At 50.7% G+C, this 19724-nt stretch overlaps 1 protein-coding gene across 3 annotated transcripts in view; it reads left to right on the top strand.

Moving 5' to 3' along the window:
- Window positions 1–19724, top strand: part of ARHGAP39 (Rho GTPase activating protein 39) — a 423047-nt gene that overhangs the window by 347906 nt on the left and 55417 nt on the right. For all 3 annotated transcript variants that reach the window (XM_073329927.1, XM_073329928.1, XM_073329926.1), the window contains one exon: window positions 9116–9189. In XM_073329927.1, coding sequence (XP_073186028.1) covers window positions 9116–9189 — 74 coding nt within the window. The remainder of the gene's footprint in view (window positions 1–9115; window positions 9190–19724) is intronic.

Raw genomic sequence — 19724 nt, 5'->3', positions numbered from 1 at the left:
GACGCAGCGCCCCGGGCAGAGGGGCACCCCTGGCACCGGCCGGGAAGGGGACGCAGCGCCCCGGGCAGAGGGGCACCCCTGGCACCGGCCGGGAAGGGGACTCAGCGCCCCGGGCAGGGGGGCACCGCTGGCACCGGCCGGGAAGGGGACGCAGCGCCCCGGGCAGAGGGGCACCCCTGGCACCGGCCGGGAAGGGGATGCAGCACCCCGGGCAGAGGGGCACCCCTGGCACCGGCCGGGAAGGAGACGCAGCACCCCGGGCAGAGGGGCACCGCTGGCACCGGCCGGGAAGGAGACGCAGCACCCCGGGCATAGGGGCACCGCTGACACCGGCCGGGAAGGAGACGCAGCACCCCGGGCAGAGGGGCACCGCTGCCACCGGCCGGGAAGGAGACGCAGCATCTGGGTTGGAGGAGCACCACATCCTGCTGTGGCATTTGTCAACAGAGCTCCTCTGGATTGTGTGAGGAAAATGTGGAGAGATGGGTCCTAACTACCATCCCGATCCAAACCCCCTAGACCTGAGTGGGATGGGGAAGGTAGGTCTGGCTCTGGATCCCAAACCCTAGATGTAGCATATTTAGAATCCAGGCCCACACCCTAACAGTGAATTCCCACACTACTATTGGGATAATTTTATCCAGACCCCCCCACCCACCCCCATCTGAAATAGTTGTTTGCCCATCAGTCTATTTCCCAGAGCTTTGACAGTGTGATTTTACAGCCACCCTTAGGAGGCTACTGCTGAGTCTTCTCAAGCAGATATTCTACCTGTTGTTCTCAGCCAGCTCTTCCCTTCATCTCTGCCTCAGGGAAGGAAGTTGCAGCCCCAGCCCCTCAGAGAGGAGAGCAACCTGGCACTGTGCTCGCAGATTCCTGAGGCGGCACTGCTAACCCGTGAATGGGATGAGTCCTGGCTCCTGCTGCTGATTCACTGAGCAACCTTGTGCGAATTGTTCCCTCTCTGGGCCTCAGTTCCCTCTTCTCTACAGTGGGGATAACAGCTACTTTCCCAGGTTGTAGTGAGGACACAGGCATGGAAGTTGGCAAAGTGATTTGAGTTCCTTGCATGGACGTCACTCTAGGGGCACAAAGTATTGTACCAGATCCCTGGGCTTCTCACACTTCAGTGTTCTCCTTCTGCTGCTCACCAGGGTCACTCAGAACTTCACAGCAACATCAGGAAGGAGCTCAGAGACGCCTGCTCCAAAAACACAGAACTCTGCTACTTGAGCTGAAGGAGAATCTCTGTTAACTCTCCAGGGCCAATGACACACAGTTTAGCCTTTCTGATTACATCCAGCAGAGAGCACTGGTGACATACAGTAACCCCAGCCAGTTCGTTATGCTGCTTTTACTGTTTTACACAAAGAGAACGCTACTGTTGCACTGTAAACCACTTCAAACTCCAGAGATACCAAAATTAAGGCTACCCATTTACCCTTAACTCTGCCCCCTTGGGTTAAACTCCAAGCCTTCCTTTAATCACATGATCACGTACCATCTGAAACATAATCACAGGAAAATCTTTCTGCAAAGTCTGCAGCTGCCTTTCCTAATCCGCACAGGGTAAGTCAAGTGTTCACCAGGAGACTCTTTCTGTGCCAAATTTCAGCTTTCTAGCATCAGCCTTTTCAGCTGTTGAAACTGGTCTTAAAAAGATTACAAGAATTTTGTTAAATCAGGTAAAGGGTCATTCCCCCTCCCCCTACTCAGAAACAGCCCTACTGTTTTCTCTCAAACTTTCCAGAAAAAAATCACCTTTGAACATAGACCAAAAGATTACCATTTCAGGCCAAAAGTTGGAAATTTCAGCAAATGTAGAGTGAATTTCAGATGGCATAGGGCTGGGGGCAGGGTTTGGAATAAGTCATGAGTGACTGAAAGGGACAGACTAGAATTATGACCGTATTTTCAAACGGGGACGCTTTTGCAGCAACACTTTTGAGGCTTGTGAACTATTGCTAAAAAGGACAGTGCTGATCTGGTCCTTCCTGCCAGCCTCTGGCACAGCTGCAGCATTGCCAACGCGAAGCATGCCAGACCCATGAGCTAGACCTCCCCAAATCATGAGACTGGCTTTAACCCAGAGATTTCAAACCCCCTAATGCTCTGGGGTTTGTTTATATGCTGGCTGGTGTTTGAGCCAGTACCCTTTTGCCCTTTCAGGCTTATCTCCACAACTGTGAGGGCTAAACACGTCCATTAAAAAAAAAAAAAACCACAAGATTCTCACTTCACCACTTGAATAAGGAGCTGGGGCTTTAAGAAAAACACCAAACAACACCGGTCTCTCGATGAAATCCTGAGACTTGGCAACACTGGAACAGTGTCATGGGCCGATTTCTCCAAGTGGAGGGTTTTCCAGTGACTTAGTGCCTGAATGAGGTTAGCATGGACATGCTTTGAGCAGAACTGTCTGGGGAGTGCGGATGCTTGTTGAACTTTTCCTTTCACTCCAAACGCTGTTGGTCACGCTGAACGCTCATTCCCTGGCCTCTGTTCCTGGTAAACATACAACAAATGCTGCTCCGCACGGTTCTGAATCAGAAACATTTTGTTTACAAAATAAATACGATAAATGTAACTGATAGAAACAATCTCCACCCTCCCACCTGCTCTGACTCTCTCACTCCCTCTCTTCCTTCCCTTTCCATTTAGCTGATCCCTGCAAAGCTTACTCCCTCTTTTCCCCCGCCCACAAAAAAAAATTGTGGAATGCATGTGCTCTTTGCTGCTATCACACTGATCACTCTGCTTGTGTGTTACACCCCCTTTCCCCACCCTGTGTCTGTCTTATCTATTTAGATTGTAAACAACTCAGGGTGGGATTATATACTGTGTTTTTGCGGATCCCTGGGCACTACCATAATAAAAATGGTTAATAATAACAGCAAAACCAGGATCTTTCAAGTGTCCTTAAAGAACCTCTTAGGATGCTGGGATTGTCTCAGTCTAACCAGCCTCACTTAGCTTCAATGAAAACTCTTAGAGAGACTGAAAACAGAGGGGGTTAGAATGGAAACCGTTTGGCATCCTTAATCATAACTGTTGCTGCTCTTGGCTGCAACCACAGCTGCTGCTGCTGCTCTGTCTCACAATGCAGGGACGGTCTGTTTGACCCTTAGCTCCAGCTGAAGGTTTGTGTTTGCAAGGACACAGAGCGTCAGTCAGGGTTTATTGCTTTCTGTTACTACATGTCAACCATGTAGACATGACCTAATGAATCAGGACCTGTTCCCTACTGTGGAGTGATAAATTGGCTCTGGGATCTGTTAGTTATTTATTTTTAAAGCCCTCCTGCATTTACACATGCAGGGAATGAGTGAGGACAGATCAGAGACAAACAGGAAGTAAATCTGAAATTACTCCCTTTTTTGTGCAGTGAAATGAATCTGTCTCATGATATTGTGTTTTCCGCTCTGGTGGTTGTTAGAGAAGTTCATCTCCCCAGATGGGACACATTAAAGGCCATTTCTCACTGTCACAGACCAGGGTGTGGGCGGTCAGGCCTAGTGGTGAAAGCCATGGTAGTCATTCCTAGTGATCAGAACTGGAGTCAGAAACCAGGAGGCAGAGCCAAAGTCAGAGCTGGAGTCAGGAAGCAAGCAGAGAAGCGGGCAGCCTGTAGCTGGGCCAGAGCAAGATAGGAGCACGGTAAGCAAAGCAAAGTAAGAAGTCATGGGATAAGAGGGAAGGACCTCTAACGGATCAGTAACTGGTTAAAAGACAAGAAACAAAAGGTTTTCACTGTCCCCTAAGGATCTGTTCTAGGACCAGTGCTGTTCAACATATTCATAAATGATCTGGAAAAAGGGGATGAACAGTGAGGTGGCAAAATTTGCAGATGATACAAAATTATTCAGGATAGTTAAGTCCAAAGCTGACTGCAAGGAGTTACAAGGGGATCTCAGTAAACTGAGTGACGGGGCAACAAAATGGTAGATGAAATTCAATGTTGATAAGTGTAAAGTAATGCACGTTGGAAAACATAATCCCAACTATACATACAGAATGATGGGATCTATATTAGTAGTCACCACTCAAGAGAGAGATCTTGGAGTCATTGTGGATAGTTTTTTTTTTCCGTGTCAGCCAAGCAGAGTGATCAACCAGGTGGCCCTGCCATGGCCCAGCTGTGCTCATAGGCTGCCCGGAGACTGGGCAGGCATAGCTGCAAGTCCTTATTTCTAAAGCTTACATGGGATGAGCATCATGAACTCCCAACTAAGGTTACATCTCTCCTGGGGTGAAATGCAGCCTGGTGCAGAGGGCCAGCATGGGGCCATAGGACTGAAACAGGACTTATGTGGTGTCTAGGCCATGTGCTGGCCCTCAGCCTGGGGGTCAGCTTGGCCACTAGATCTGAACCAGTAATGCCACGTTCCCTCTGCACTAATTCCGCTCTTAAGGAACGGGTCTCTTGTTACTTGTCCTTCCCCATTACTCACCACAACTTTGTAGTCCCTCTTCTTCCAGGACAATTAATTGAGTGGCTAACAAGGCCCAGGAAAATATTTCCCCCTCCCCCACCCCAATAATGATCTCAGCTTCACCAACTTCAAGCATTTGAAAATTGTGACTCTTCCCCCTCCCCCGCATCATGAGATTGTCTTAAAAGTCATGAGATATTTTAAAAAAATAATAATCTGGGGCTCCTTTTTGTTGCCCTTCTGGGTTTTGGGCCTGTAGGGAGTCATGTTTTCAGGATTTTCTGTGCAATCACGAGGACTAGAAATTTACTTTTTTCCTTTAAAAGTAAGAAAAAGTAAGAAAGCTGGGAGTCTTGTTTAATAACCTGACTCCAGGTGCTGGGGCTTTAAGAACAACACCAAGAATTGCAAGACTTCCAGTAATATCATGAGAGTTAATGCTATCCAACTTCAGGGCAAGGTTCTGCTCTTGGACCTCCCTTCTGATTTTTTGCCATCCTTGGAGTCTGGGGTGATGGGCATGGGTAAGAACCTAAGTAAATCCAAATTGGATGTTTTTCTAAATGATCTCCTCTAAGAGTTGTATGGGGGCAGGTCTCTGGCCTGTGTTACAGAGGCAGTCTCACTTGATGATCACCATGGTCCCTTGTGGCCTTGGAATCTATGACTCTGAAAAAATAGATACACGTGTGAATCTGCCATTGGGAGAGTGCACCATCGGGGGCAGGTGCCATGTGGAGGATCAGGATGGAACGAAGTAGCATTCAGCTGATGGAGAGTGTTCTTACGCCTTTTGTTAGCTGGGAACTGAACTGCTGCTGCTGACGTTACTTGCATTCATTATTGCTGTTTCTTCTCCCTCAGTTACATGTCATCAATCGCAGCTCCCATCTCCGCCATTCTGTCCCGTAGTGATTGTACTCCCCTTTCCTTGTACTGCTTCTGTGTAAGGGGCACTGGAATGTACTGTACAGCCACGTGTTGCATGGGCAGGTCACAGCTGGACCCACGCTGTGTCCTGTCAGCTCTATGAGGGGGTGGTTTTAAAGTGAAAGTGCTCTTTGCCTCCTGTAGTCACTGTTTGGAGGTGGATGCTCAGGAAAACAGTGCATTCAATGTCTGTGGCATTAAAACTTTGCTTTTAAGGAAACTTAGGGTCTGATCTGAAGCCCATTGTCTTCAGTGAGCATTGGGTCAAGCCCTTGCTGAGTTGGTCTGCATATATAGGAGCTACTTACGGTGCTTCCAGATTGGAGCTAACTATGGTGAGCTACGATAGAGTGGCAGTCCCTTAAACTCTGAAAAATGACCCCATAAAAACAGCCCCCGGCGGTCCTTCTCACAAGGTGACTCCAGATCATCTTTGCTCAGGATCTAACACAAAGATCAGTTAAAAGAACAGGAGGACTTGTGGCACCTTAGAGACGAACAAATTTATTTGAGCATAAGCTTTTGTGAGCCACAGCTCACTTCATCGGATGCATTCAGTGGAAAATACAGTGGGGAGATTTTATATACACAGAGAACATGAAACAATGGGTGTTACCATACAGACTGTAACCAGAGTGATCAGGTAAGGTGAGCTATTACCAGCAGGAGAGCGGGGAGGGGGGGCAGAGGGGGGTAATAGCTCACCTTACCTGATCACTCTGGGTACAGTGTGTATGGTAACACCCATTGTTTCATGTTCTCTGTGTATATAAATCTCCCCACTGTATTTTCCACTGAATACATCCGATGAAGTGAGCTGTGGCTCACGACAGCTCATGCTCAGATAAATGGGTTAGTCTCTAAGGTGCCACAAGTCCTCCTGTTCTTTTTGCGGATACAGACTAACACGGCTGCTACTCTGAAAAAAGATAAGTTAAGGAGCTCGTATTCCTGCTGGCTGTGGACTGGCCGCTCTCAGCAGGGCCGTCCTTAGGCATATGCACCATACGCAGCTGCGTAGAGCACCATGAAATTTGGGGCACCAAATTGCCCCAAATTTCATGGTGCCCTAGGCAGCTGCGTGCTGCATACGCAGCAGCACCAGCCTTGGCGACCAGCCCTATCCCTCAGCTGCCCCCCCCACGGGCTGCGCCCACTGCAAGGGGCAGGGCCATCCCTAGGGGGGTGTGGGGCCCCATACAACTCCCTCTGCCCCACCTCTTCCCCTTCCCCCCTGCTCTGCCCCCGGCCCGCCCCCATCCCACCTCTTCCCCCAGGAACCCCACGCTCAGCAGTGGGAAGTGGAGCAACCCTACCGCAGCCCGCTCCTCTCTGCCAGCTCCCAGCCACGGTGCTCCGCTTCCCACCACTGCCGGTGAGTGCGGGGGGACACCTTTCCCTCCCCCAAGCGCCATGGCTGGGGCCAGGGCAAGGGAAGTGGAGCAGGTTCCTCCTGGCCCCCTGCTAATCCCCTGGGCCACCCTGGGCCTGTGGGGCCCCCAAAAGTGCCCCCCCCACAGCTCCTGCCTCCCAGACCCTGGGCGGGGCGTGCGCGTAGGGCATCCAAATGGCTAGGGACGGCCCTGGCTCTCAGCAGTCTCCCAAAGGTGGCACAGCAGAAGTGGGCCCTGCGGTGGGGATAGACAGAACAGGGGAGTGGTCCTATGGCTTGGCTCAGGGAGAGAGTTTCACTTGCCGGGGGCGGTGTGGAAGAAAGCTTGCTGGTGCCAGTAGGCGAAGCAGACGGGTGGGCAATGGAGCACAGGGCTTTGGGGCGACGCAGTGAGATACGGGAGTGGATAGGCAGGAGAGACAGGTGCGAAGGGCCTTGGAGTGGGGCACTGGAAACTTGTCCTGGTTATGGTGGGGAAGCCAGTGAAGGATCTGAGGGGTGGAGATGGGGCGTGACATGGTCAGAGGAACGAGCCAAGAAGATGATGTCAGCAGCAGCATTTTGAATGGGCCCAAGTGGGGGTTGAGATGGGAGTCATGGAGGCCAGAGCGGGAGTCGAGGCAGGAGATGCTGAGGGATGGAAGATGTAACCATGCGGGTAGAGAGGAAAGGTCAGATCCTGGCAATGTTGTGAAAGGAGAACCGGCAAGATGTGGGTATGGCCTGGCTGTGGGGGCTGAGCAGCTTAGCAACCTGAGTGAGAGGGAGGAGGGCGGCGCTGCTGGTGGCAACAGAGAAAGGGGGAGAAGCCGAGGAGCTCGATTTGGGGTCAGAGTGTCAAGCTGGGCTCCTGGCTCCTGCAGCATCCCCTGTACTGCAGGTTGGGTGAGCCGAGTGCTGCTCTCTGTGCTAGCTCCACACCACCATTGTTCTCCGAGGGCTTGTGGGACGGTGAACGAGGTCGGACTCTGCAGCTGAACTTGGGGAACAGTTGTTTTGATGAGCCAGAATAGAGTCCAGCTCTCTTGTGCCGGCTCCGCAGGGCTCACTGGCACAAGAGGCCCTAAAAACTTATTCTTGCCTCTTGCGTAAACAGCCCTGACCCTGGATCCATCCAGGGGCAAGTCTGTGGATGGAAGGGCATCTTTACAAAGTCGCCTGCTGACGCTAACTGCACTTTAATAGCAAAGTAGAACGGAAGCCCCACACCCAGTTATCTCACTGCAGCTCTGGTGATGTGCAGTGACCATGCTTTTCTATCGATTCGTTCCGATTGGCTGCAACATCCATCACATGACCAAAAATAACTTGGAACTGTAGTCTATAAAATCAGGAAGAGTCATGTTAAAAAAAAATCAATCCATCAAGCAGTAGTTGGGAGTCTAAGGGGGATTTACTGAGCATGCTCAAAAGCACCACGCTTCCAGAAACAAAGGTAGCCAACACCTGCGCTCTGCTTCTGGGTTTGTAGTTTTCTATTAAGCAATAGACAATTATTATTAAAACAGATCGTGCCGGTCTCTTCCCTCCAGGCAATAACCCTTGAGAACGAATGATAGTCTGAGCACTGCCTAAGGGATTTAGACACACGGTCCTCATTAAAAATCAGTGAGAATTGGGCCTCTGAACCCCAAGGCAACTTTGAAAATATCACCCCAAATCTTTCCTCCAGTGGGGAAATCAGGCCCCAAGCCCTTGGCCTTCTGGTGGTGGTGGTGTTTCTATCCTCACTCGTGATCAGGTAGCCCTTATGCCTTCAGAATGAGATTCATAGCTTGGCCTGGCACTACGCCTCTTGGAATCAGATGCACTCCCTTTCCTGGGACAGTCCCGCTGCATGGGTTAATTTCACAGCTGGAGGTAAGCAGCTTTTAGGGCCTGGTCTCCAAAGCCTGGCATATACCAGTCAAGCACTGGGTGCCTCACTGTGCAGTGCTATTCATACCTGCTTTATGTGCAATTTTGGATGAAACCACCCCTGTGCAAAAGGATCAGCAGAAGGCCCAAGCATCACTGAGGTCCTGTATCCGCCCTGAGCGCTGCCTGAGAGGTGCAAAGCATCCAGGGCTGACGTGGGACTTCAGTGGTGCCGAAGCCTTGAGCACTCCCTTCTGAAACCCCATCCCTTCTGAACCTCCCTTCTGAAACTCCCTTCTGAAACCCCCAGAATTGGTCCTGCTTCGAGCAGCGGGTTGGACTAGATGACCTTCTGGGGTCCCTTCCAACCCTGATATTCTATGATTCTATGATTCTATCCCTGAGCTTTCCCGAGGGCCTCTACAATGGATCACAGGGCTCCTGCTTTTCCTATTTCCTGGAACGTCTGGCTTGACTCTCTGCTCTCTGTTTTCTCTTATAGGGGTGGCAATAAGCACTTACGCCAAGTACTGTTACAACAAGCTCCAGAAAGCAGCCTTGACAGGAGCAAAGAAGGTATCGTCTGGTCCCTTTTTGCTTTGTTTCTTTCACGTTGGCTTCCGAGCCAGCTGGTATGAGCAAATGTCCGACTGTAATTAAAGCATGCCCAGGGGGGTGGGGCCATGATAGAACCATGTGGGGGTGGATGGAGTGTGTATTATCTTCCCAGTCCAGGCTGTTTGCTCCCATGTTCTCTATCTTTCAGCCTGTTGAGTCTCTCCAAAGTCTAGAGTCCTGCATGTCTTGGAGATGGACTTGGGTAGAAAGATCAGCTCATTGAGGTGCAATGTTTGTGTTACAGTGAAAGGGGAGAACCATCTCTGCTTACAGTGAAAGGGGAGAACCAGCAGAGATGGACTGGAAAAATGGAAAAATCTGCAGCTGGATCTGGAATGAGTGACCCTTTGGCTTGGCCCAGTATAAAAAACTGGGGCAATCGTCTGAACTAGATTTCCAACCAGTCTCTTTGTTCTGCATTTGTACAGCACCTGGCACAGAAGACTGCTGGCCTGTGCCTGGGCTCCTAGGTGCTGCTGTAACACAGATACCTGGGAGTGGTGCATCCCAGGCCCCCCAGAGACCAGGGCCCCGTTGTGCTAGACTCTGTGCAGACACATGGTAAGAGCCAGCCCATGCCACCAAGGAGCTAATCTAAATAGAGCAACGATAGGCAGGAGGTGGAATGGTGGCGCAGAGAGGGGAAGTGACTTGCCTAAGGTCACCCAGCAGAGCAGTGTCAGAGATGGGAAAAGAGCCCAAGGCTGGGGATGGTGGCGTTGGAGGCTTGATTCAGGCTCAGGCCTGTAGCCCAGAGTCCTACCTGAATCTCCAGTTTCATTTAGGCCTGTGGAAACTGGAGAGTTGGAGCTGCTTTTAGTTGGGCATCTGGAGCTGCATGTTGTACTGGAGTTCAGGGTTCCCCTAGGCCTTTGTGTCCAGTAGACAGCAGCTGTTTTTGATACAAAGCACCTGTCTCTCCTCTCGCTCCCCTGACTCCACTGACTTAGTGTGGGAGCAGAGATTGGGTCCCTAGAGATTGGGTCCCACTGCTGTGAGGGACCTGATTCTTGACTCTGTTGGCCTTTGAGTAGCCAGTTTTTCCTACCAGCCTGGTGTGAGCAGAGATTGCTTCGGGTCTCCCTGCTTTCCCTGGTGCTCTCAGATCACCACCCTTTGCCCACCACGTGTCCACTGCAAATGCTGCTTTGCTGTCCAGATGGAAAAACAATCCTGAGTTTATTGCTCCCGCTGTTAGTTTATGGCCCCGTTGTTTTTATGGGAACCGAAAAGTAGGGCAAGTGCTGAGCAGTGGCGTGAGATTTACAGCTGCTTGGGGAGCCAGTGCTCCATCAGTGTTACAACCGGGCCTGTGCAGAGGAACGACCTTCCCAAAGCCAGCCACGCTGCTAGGCAGCTCGTACTCACAGCCAGCACCAAGGGAGAGAATATTGCAAGCGCAGTTCCCAGGGTGCAGACAGTAGCACGATGGGTCCAGTGGGAGAACCTGCTCGCACACAGGACAGAGGCCTTGCTGAGCTTGGGCCTGATCCAACACGCACTGAAGCAGTGGGCGTCTTACCACCAAGTTCCATGGACATTGGATCGAGCCCTGTGGTATGGGAACCCTGCTTACTGCCTAGTGCAGACAGCTGAGTTAGAGGCTAGTCCATTCCGCTGAGCCCTACTCGAAACCTCTGCAGACTCTGCTGGCTGGGGACAAAACCCACCGGATCCCACAGTGCCCAGTGCCAAAAGGCAGGAGATCATTGCTGGTCCCTGCTGAGAGATGGGGGCCACGGTCCATAGAGACGTCTGTTGCGCCTGTGTGTTCACATGCCAGGTCGGGGGGAAACCCTGTGGTTCGACAAGAGACAGCTCAGGTTGGGGCTTCTGGAGGGAGAGCGGGAGTGCTGAGTACCTGCGAGGGATGGGCATTTTGGGGAAGCCCATTCCATGGCTGGGCAAACCTGGTCCCTCGGTGGAGTTCATGTAGGATGAGTCTGTTCGTCCCCAGGGTGCTAACAAGCTCAGGTGTTACTTGCTCTCTGCCATGTGACCCTCGTCACAGCGTGGACTGGAAAGCTGGCAGGGCAGGCGCATGTGATTTCCCAAGATGTCTTGGGTCAGGCCCAAAGGAATTGAGCATTGTTTCCCTTAGAGGGAAGGACCTGCTGGGTAGGAATTCTCAGGAGCAGCCTGGGGCTCCCTGCTTGCTCACAGGCTTCACACAAGCCACAGAGAATGAAATGAGTTTGCTGGGGCTTGGCCCAGATCCTGGGAATGGGTGCCCATGAACAGAATCACCAGCCTACTTGGCACTAACTGGCCCCTGAGGACTCTGTGGGCTGAAAGGACTGAATTCCTCCCGTGCCTTTAGTGGGGGGTCTCTCCAGGGCAGAGGTGAGGCCCATTGGCAGGGCAGTGGGGGTGGAGTGGGGAAGCTTGACCTGCCACCACCCAGGCAGTGCTGTTCTGGGAATGAGTAATGGGCTTCGATCTCCTGGACTTGTAACGTGCTTCTGTTTCTCTGCGGTGCGCCTGTCTTGGGGGAGAGGCTGCAGCTGGGTTTTCCCTGCTTCCCCTTGCCTAGGCCACCTGCTGGGGAGAGGGGTTACCATCCATTCCTTCCTCCGTGCACTCACTGTTTCACCAACCTGCTCTTGCTCCCTCTTAAAGCTGTTTCCTCCCTCCCGAACCTCCAAGCCCTGATTTCAGAGCCCTGCTGCCAGCTGTCTGTTCTGCTGCAGGGCACAGTGCCAGCCTGCCAGGCATGCCACAGCCCTGCAGCCTCTGTTCTCACTGGTATGTTACAGTCTTCCCGCTCACCTTGAAGAGACACCCCCCGCTCCACGATGCATGACACGGGAGTTGACATGGCATGCTGCATGACACGGACGGCTGGGAGGCTTGGGGTAGGGTCCAGCCACAGAGGCAGTGCACAGGGGCCTGGAAGGATCTGGATCCTGGAGGCAATGCCGAGGGTTCACATCCCAGGGCAGATCTGTGGTGGGAGCCCTGAGGATCTAGATCCTGGAGGTTGGCACAGGGTACTGGAGCAGGGGGTTTGTGGCATGGGAGCCTGGGGGGCAGAGGTATCTAGATCCTGTAGGCTCTGCTGGACAGGGGTGTGTGACATGGGAGCCCAGGGGGTGTCTGGCTGCAGGAGGCCATGAGGGGTGGGGGTGGGTGACGTGGGAGCCCAGGGGGTGTCTGGCTGCAGGAGGTCGTGAGGGGTGGGGGTGGGTGACGTGGGAGCCCGGGGGGTGTCTGGCTGCAGGAGGCCATGAGGGGTGGGGGTGGGTGACGTGGGAGCCCGGGGGGTGTCTGGCTGCAGGAGGCCATGAGGGGTGGGGGTGGGTGACGTGGGAGCCCAGGGGTGTCTGGCTGCAGGATCCATGAGGGATTGGGGGTATTGGAGGCAGCGTTGGGGTTTTTCTCTCTCCCTAGCAGGGGTTTTGATGGCAGGTCTTATTGCCTAAGCACATCGCTTACTGGTTTTCTGTCTGGTAGTACAACCCCCGTCTCAGCCTGACTGAGGGGGAGGGATAGCTCAGTGGTTTGAGCATTGGCCTGCTAAACCCAGGGTTGTGAGTTCAATCCCTGAGGGGGCCATTTCAGGATCTGGGGCAAAAATTGGGGATTGGTCCTGCTTTAAGCAGGGGGTTGGACTAGATGACCTCCTGAGGTCCCTTCCAACCCTGATATTCTATGATTCTATGACACCGTAGTGCACAGTGCTGTGTTTTCACACACAGCCCATCAGCCGGAGCGCTGACCTGTCTCAGCCAGTCCAGCTGCTGGCATGAAAACAGAGGGAGTCCCATGGAGGAGTTCCCATGGAAGGGGCTGTGACAGAGACCATCTCCCTCAACCGCATTCCCCAGTGTCAGACTGCTGGCCAGCCAGACCACCTGGAGCTGGTGGGAGCATATCATGGTTCAAGTCCAGGGTTGGTGATAGAGAACCTGAGCCCGCCCACTCCTCTGGGTTCTAACCAGGGCCCTGGGGCAGGGAGTCCAGTGGCCTGCAACGCGTTCCCCCAGAAGGGGGGCTGGGGGTCCCTCCCACACAAGCAGATGCTCCGCTCTCTCTTCTGCAGTGGCTTGCGGCTCTGTGTTGAGATCAGCTTTAGGGCAGTGCTGGCCTCCTGCGGGAGCTACCAGTGCAGGTCTGCTTCTTGGCACTGAATGCCCTGACTGAGCTGTGCTGCCCTTTTAAATGCCCCCTCCATTCAGAGCACGCCCCGCGGGCGCAGCTGGGCAGAGCCTCCTGTGCCCAGAGCTGCTCCTTAACATCCCCCCCACTGCCTGATTGTACAGCCCATCACTGGGCTATAATAGCGATCGTGGCCTTCCTGTAGCACCATCAAATGTGCTCAGAGCGCCGCACAGTTACGAACTCAGCCTCGGTGATGGGGAAACTGAGGCACAGAGTGGGAAACTGACTTAACCATGGTCCCACAGCGAGTTGGGCGGAGCTGGGAATAGAACCTGATCCCCAGTCCTGTGTTCCCACCCCGGCACTCCCCCAGAATTCCCTGAGAGGGCTGCACATTGGGCTCCCATTCCACACCAGGAAGCTGAATGCATATGGGGAGAGGCCACTCTGGCCCCTTTCCATCTGTTCCTGTTGCACCCAGCTCCTTTTGTGAGCTTAGTGCCGGTGAATGGTGCCAGATGGACAGCCCTGGAGGTGATGGCCTCATGGCCTCTGAGCAGGTACAGTGTAGCCCGTGGAGGCCACCCCTTACCCCCTGCCTGCCCCACATGCCCTAGCCTTGTGCTCAGCGCCAGCTCCTGGGATGAGAAGGGCCCTCAATCTCTAAGGCACATTCTGTCCTGGGCCTTCCTGCAGAGACTGCCCATAAGGAAGCCAGCTGTGGTGCTGCCAAAACGCCATTAGGAATTGGACAGAGGGTCTCAACTAATCACAGGCCACCGAACAGCTGTTGGGTGGCAACAGCTGTCAGCCGCTGGACTGGAACTGGTGACCTAGGCGTGAAAGGCGCTGTGTCCCACTGCCTGTTGCCTCCAGTGCAAGGGGATTATCCAAGAGGCTGTTTTATCTCCTGAAGAGCTGAGCTGGACTCAGTATTTGCTAGCCTAAAATGTAGGGCAGTGCCCAGGAGACACAGATCTCACTGCAGCCTCTCCAAGCTCAGTCATACAAGACAGACTGGAGCTGGAAAGTCCCAGGAGCGTGTCAGAGACGAAAGACAAGTGTTTCTTCCAAGTTCTTGTCTACAGAGAGACCAGAGCATGAGTCATAGGGCAGACTCGTTCCCAAGGATTTCAGCACAATGGCAGCATCTCAGGTGGGCGGATGGAGCAGGAGAGGGAAGGAAATCTTGAAAATATTCTCCTCGTCAATTTAAAGAAGAAGAGCCTGGCTGCTTCTCATGGTCTCCCTAGAAAATGCAGTGTCCGAGCCGGAGCACCTCCCCACAGAGCAGACAGACAAATGATAAACCCTGGAGATCCCAAAGGACAGATGTCTGGGAATCCAGATCCCAAAGGCAGCAGCAGCAGTAAGTGCTTTATCTCTAAGGACACTCATATTCTTATGGAAGGTGGGAGGCAGCACTGAGGAGAAATCCACAGATTCATAGATGTAAGACCAGAAAGTAGCACTATGATCATCTAGTCTGACCTGCATAACACAGGCCATGGGATTTCCTGAATTTTTCCTGTTTGAATTAGAGCAGATCTTTGAGAAAAACATCCTATCTTGATTTCCAGCGACGGAACCCTTGATAGCTTGTTCCAGTGATTAATTACTCTCACTTTTAAAAATTTGCCACCTTATTTCTAAATTTGTTGAGCTTCAACTTCCAGCCACTGGTTCTTGTTAGACCTTTGCCTGCTACATTGAAGAGCCCTTTATAGTCACATATCTATTCCCTATATAGCTACTTATAGATTTTGATGAAGTCACCAAGGGCTTCTCTTTGTTAAGCTAAATAGATGGAGCTCCTTGAGTCTATCACTATAAGGCAGGTTTTCCAATCTTTTAATCATTCTTGTGGCTCTCCTCTGAACCCTCTCCAATTTATCACCATCCTTTTTGAGCTGTGGATACCGGAACTGGACACTGTATTTCAGTAGTGGTTGGTCCAGTGCCAGATACAGAGGTAAAATAACCTCTCTATTCCTCCTCGATATTGCCCTGTTTATACATCCAAAGATTGCATTAGTCATTCTGGCCACAACATCGCACTGGGGGCTCAAGTCCTGCTGGTTATCCACCATGACCCCCAAGTCCTTTTCAAAGTCGCTGCTTCCCAGGATAGAGTCCCCCATCCTATAAGTATGGCTGCATTCTTTGTTCCTAGATGTATGGATTTACATGCAGATGTATGGATTTACATGTATCAAAACACATATTGTTTGCTTGTGCCCAGTTTACCAGCTGATCCTGATTGCTCTGAATCAGTGACCAGTCACATTGTAACAGAATAATCAGAAAAGGAAAAACTTTCCCTTGTCCCTGTGTGAAAATGGCTCCAAGAGAGACCAGACCTTTGAGCAGGGACCAAGGGCTCCCTTGGTTCCTACAGGGGCTTTTACAAGGAGCAAGCTCTGGAGCACACGGAGGTATGTAGACAGGAAGCCCCTTTGCGCTACACAAACAAATTCTGCTGTTTGCTACAACCGTGTCAATCCAAAGAGCTATGTGGACTAGAATGGGATTTACACCCACAGCACTGAGAGCAGAATCTGGCCCACTGTGTGATTTAGCCCTGACCAACAAGGGAGGGTTTGTCACATCCCAGAGGGGTTTGTAAATGACAGTAATTCTAAATGAAGGCTGTGCTCAGAGAACTGCTGGAGCGTGTGAGTTACTGATGTATCCAGCTGCCATCACTCCAGTCCTTGGAGAAATAAACAGCCAGGCAGTCACTAACGAGGAGTAATGTGGGGAATTAAGGACAGGACAGTTTAGGCTGAAGATCAAGAAAACATCCTGGTGGTTGAGATCTGCCAAGCTGTGGAGGGTTGTGGTGTAAACCTCCTCTGAAAAAGCACAAGAACAAATCCACACAGACACACCCCAGGAACTCCTACCTGGGGTATTCTGTCTCCTACCCAAGATCCATAAACCTGGAAATCCTGGACGCCCCATCATCTCAGGTTTTGGCACCCTGACAGCAGGATTGTCTGGCTATGCAGACTCCCTCCTCAGGCCCTATGCTACCAGCACCCCCAGCTATCTTCGAGACACCACTGACTTCCTGAGGAAACTACAGTCCATCAGTGATCTTCCTGAAAACACCATCCTGGCCACTATGGATGTAGAAGCCCTCTACACCAACATTCCACACAAAGATGGACTACAAGCCGTCAAGAACACTATCCCCGATAAAACCCGGTGGCTGAACTTTGTGACTTTGTCCTCACCCATAACTATTTCACATTTGGGGACAATGTACACCTTCAAATCAGCGGCACTGCTATGGGTACCTGTGTGGCCCCACAGTATGCCGACATTTTTATGGCTGACTTAGAACAACGCTTCCTCAGCTCTCGACCCCTAACGGCCCTGCTCTACTTGCGCTCCATTGATGACATCTTCATCATCTGGACCCATGGAAAAGAAGCCCTTGAGGAATTCCACCATGATTTCAACAATTTCCATCCCTCATCAACCTGGACCAGTCCACACAAGAGATCCACTTCCTGGATACTGCGGTGCTAATAACGATGGTCACATAAACACCACCCTATACCGGAAACCTACCGACTGCTATACTTACTTACATGCCTCCAGCTTTCATCCAGACCACACCACACAATCCATTGTCTACAGCCAAACTCTAAGATACAACTGCATTTCCCGTCACCACCCTGGGGCTGTCTCCCTCCTTCATTCTAATGGTTGTGCCAACTCCCGTCTGGAAGCACCTATACAACCTCACCAAGGAGGCAGGCTTGAGCAGAGAGGCTCTCTCATTGCCCGACTCTCAATTTGCTCTCCCGATTAAAGCATGTCCTCTTGCTCCAGCCGCGCTTTGACAACAGCATTGACAGCTTCTCTAACTTAGCGAGTGCCTATCAGTGTCAGCTCAGCATATTAAACTGTCACTGCGAATTTGCATTATCCAAAGAAGGCAGTGGAGACAGAAGGGGTGAGATCTTCTCAGCAACACTTGCTCTCTTCTCCCCAGGCTGAGGCCCATCACAACCTGGAGTAAGGGAGAGGTGACGACATCAAATTCTCCTGGGCATGCAGGTCTGCCTGGTGCTGGCTCCCTGGGGGACACAGAGCCCCACACTTCCTGAACTGGTCTTCTGCAGCCGCCCATGCTAGAGGATGTCATGGACCTTGGAGTGGGCAGGTCCCCTGCCTACTCTCTGGCCCGCTTCATTAGTTCAAGCACAATAGCACAGGCTATTTCTTGCCATGTGATGGGATTTTTCAACCAGTCATGAATCAGAAGTGAGGAAGCCTTACATGGGATAGCAGAATCGCCAACCCCTAGCATTTAAAACTCAGGAGTCAGACCCAGAAAATCACAAGACTAGCTTAAAAACTGTGAGGTATTAAAAATAATAAATGTGGGGTCCTTTTAGTTGCCTTCAGGTTTCTGAGCCTTTACAAGTCCCATTTTCAATCTGTTCTCTGCAACCACCAGGGCTACAAAAACAGAAAAGCCAGTAATAACGGGGGATTTCAGCTATCCCCATATTGACTGGGAACATGTCACCTCATGATGGGATATGAAGATAACATTTCTAAACCTCATTAATGACTCTTCTTGGAGCAGCTAGTCCTGGAACCCACAAGAGGAGAGGCAATTCTTGATTTAGTCCTAAGTGGCTCAGGATCTGGTCCAAGAGGTAACTGTAGCTGAACCTCTCAGTAATAGCAACCGTAATGTAATGAAATTTAACATCCTTGTTGGAGGGAAAATACCAAAGACACCCACCACAGTAGCATTTAACTTCAAAAAGAGGAAATACACAAAAATGAGGAGACTCGTTAAACGGAAATTAAAAGGAACAGTCATAAGAGTGAAATGCCTGCAAGCATTTTAAATTTTTTTAAAACTGCATGATAGAGGCTCAAACTATATGTATACCCCAAATTTAAAAACAAACAAACAAGAGGAACAAAAAAATGCCACTCTCGCTAAACAACAGATTAAAAGAGGCAGCTAGAGACAAAAAGACATCTTTTAAAAATTGTAATTCAGATCCTACTGAGGAAAATAGAAAGATGCATAAACTCTGGCAAGTTACGTGTAAAAGTATAATTAGGCAGGCCAGAAAAGAATTTGAAGCGCAACTAGCAAAAGACACTAAAGCTAACAGTAATTTTTTAAAGTACATCAGAAGCAGGAAACCTGCCAAACCATCAGGAGGCCACTGGATGATCAAGATGTCAAAGGAGCACTCCAGGAGGACAGACTGTTGGGGAAAAACTAAATTAATTCTTTTAATCAGTCTTCACTGTAGAGGATGTGAGTGAGATTTCCACACCTGAGCCATTGTTTTTAGGTGACAAATATGAGGAACTGTCCCAGACTGAGGTGTCAATAGAGGAGTTTTAGAAACAAATTGATAAATTAAACAGTAGATGGTATTCATCCAAGAGTTCTGAAAGAATTCCAATATGAAATTGTGGAACTGCTAACTGTGATATGTAACCTATTGCTTTAATCAGCCTCTGTACCGGATGACTGGAGGATAGTTAATGTGATGCCAATTTTTACAAAAGGCTCCCAGTTATATGTATGAATGCTGTAGCCAGCCACTCATGAATTACACTACAGAGCAAAACCGCAAACTCCCAGTCCCAGAGTTTCCCCAGCAGTGTGTGTTTTGTACTGCCCAGCTCTCTCCTGGACAAAACAAGCTCATATAAAGTCTGCCATTTTATTAATACAGAATGATATGTACAAATCCTGTTATCCCAGTTGGAGTTTCCTAAACACTTCAATCCAAATACACTGGTTTAGATAAATCAGTAAAACAAGTTTATTAATTACAGAAAGAGAGATTTTAAGTGACTACAAGTAATGAGGCATAAAAGTCAGAATTGGTTACAAGAAAACAGAAGTAAAACACAACTAATGTCTAACTTAACAAGCTAAGTGAATTCAAAGCGAAAGTCTCTCTCAGCACATTTCAGCAGTCTTACTGGCTGAATTTCTTTCCATCAGGATCCTCTCCCAGTCCAGTGCTTTTACCTTTGTTCTTCAAGTGTGGTCGATGACGAGGATAGAGAGAAAGGGAGAGAGAATTTGGGGTGTTTGCACTCCCTTCTTATAGGTTTCCTCCTCTTTGAGAATCCTCTCCGGCTGAGGTTCAGGTGAGAGAAAGTCTGTGCGGATGGGAATCCCCAGCTGTTTCTTTGTCACGGTGTAGATTTTTGCCCACATCCTCTTCCTGCCAAAGAATGGCCACTTAATGAAGTGATGGTCCATTTGACTTTGTTGGCATCTGTCTGAGGTGTTGGCTAACCTTTTGTCTGTGGGGAGCTGGTTTGTGGCTGCTCTCCAGACTTGGAACATGTCTTAATAATATCATACAGTAAAATCTTATAACTTT

The sequence above is a fragment of the Lepidochelys kempii genome, chromosome 2 (assembly GCF_965140265.1).
Source record: "Lepidochelys kempii isolate rLepKem1 chromosome 2, rLepKem1.hap2, whole genome shotgun sequence".
In the NCBI taxonomy this organism is placed as follows: domain Eukaryota; kingdom Metazoa; phylum Chordata; order Testudines; family Cheloniidae; genus Lepidochelys; species Lepidochelys kempii.
Note: the sequence above shows the minus strand (reverse complement) of the source record. Positions and strands in the feature narration are given on the sequence as shown.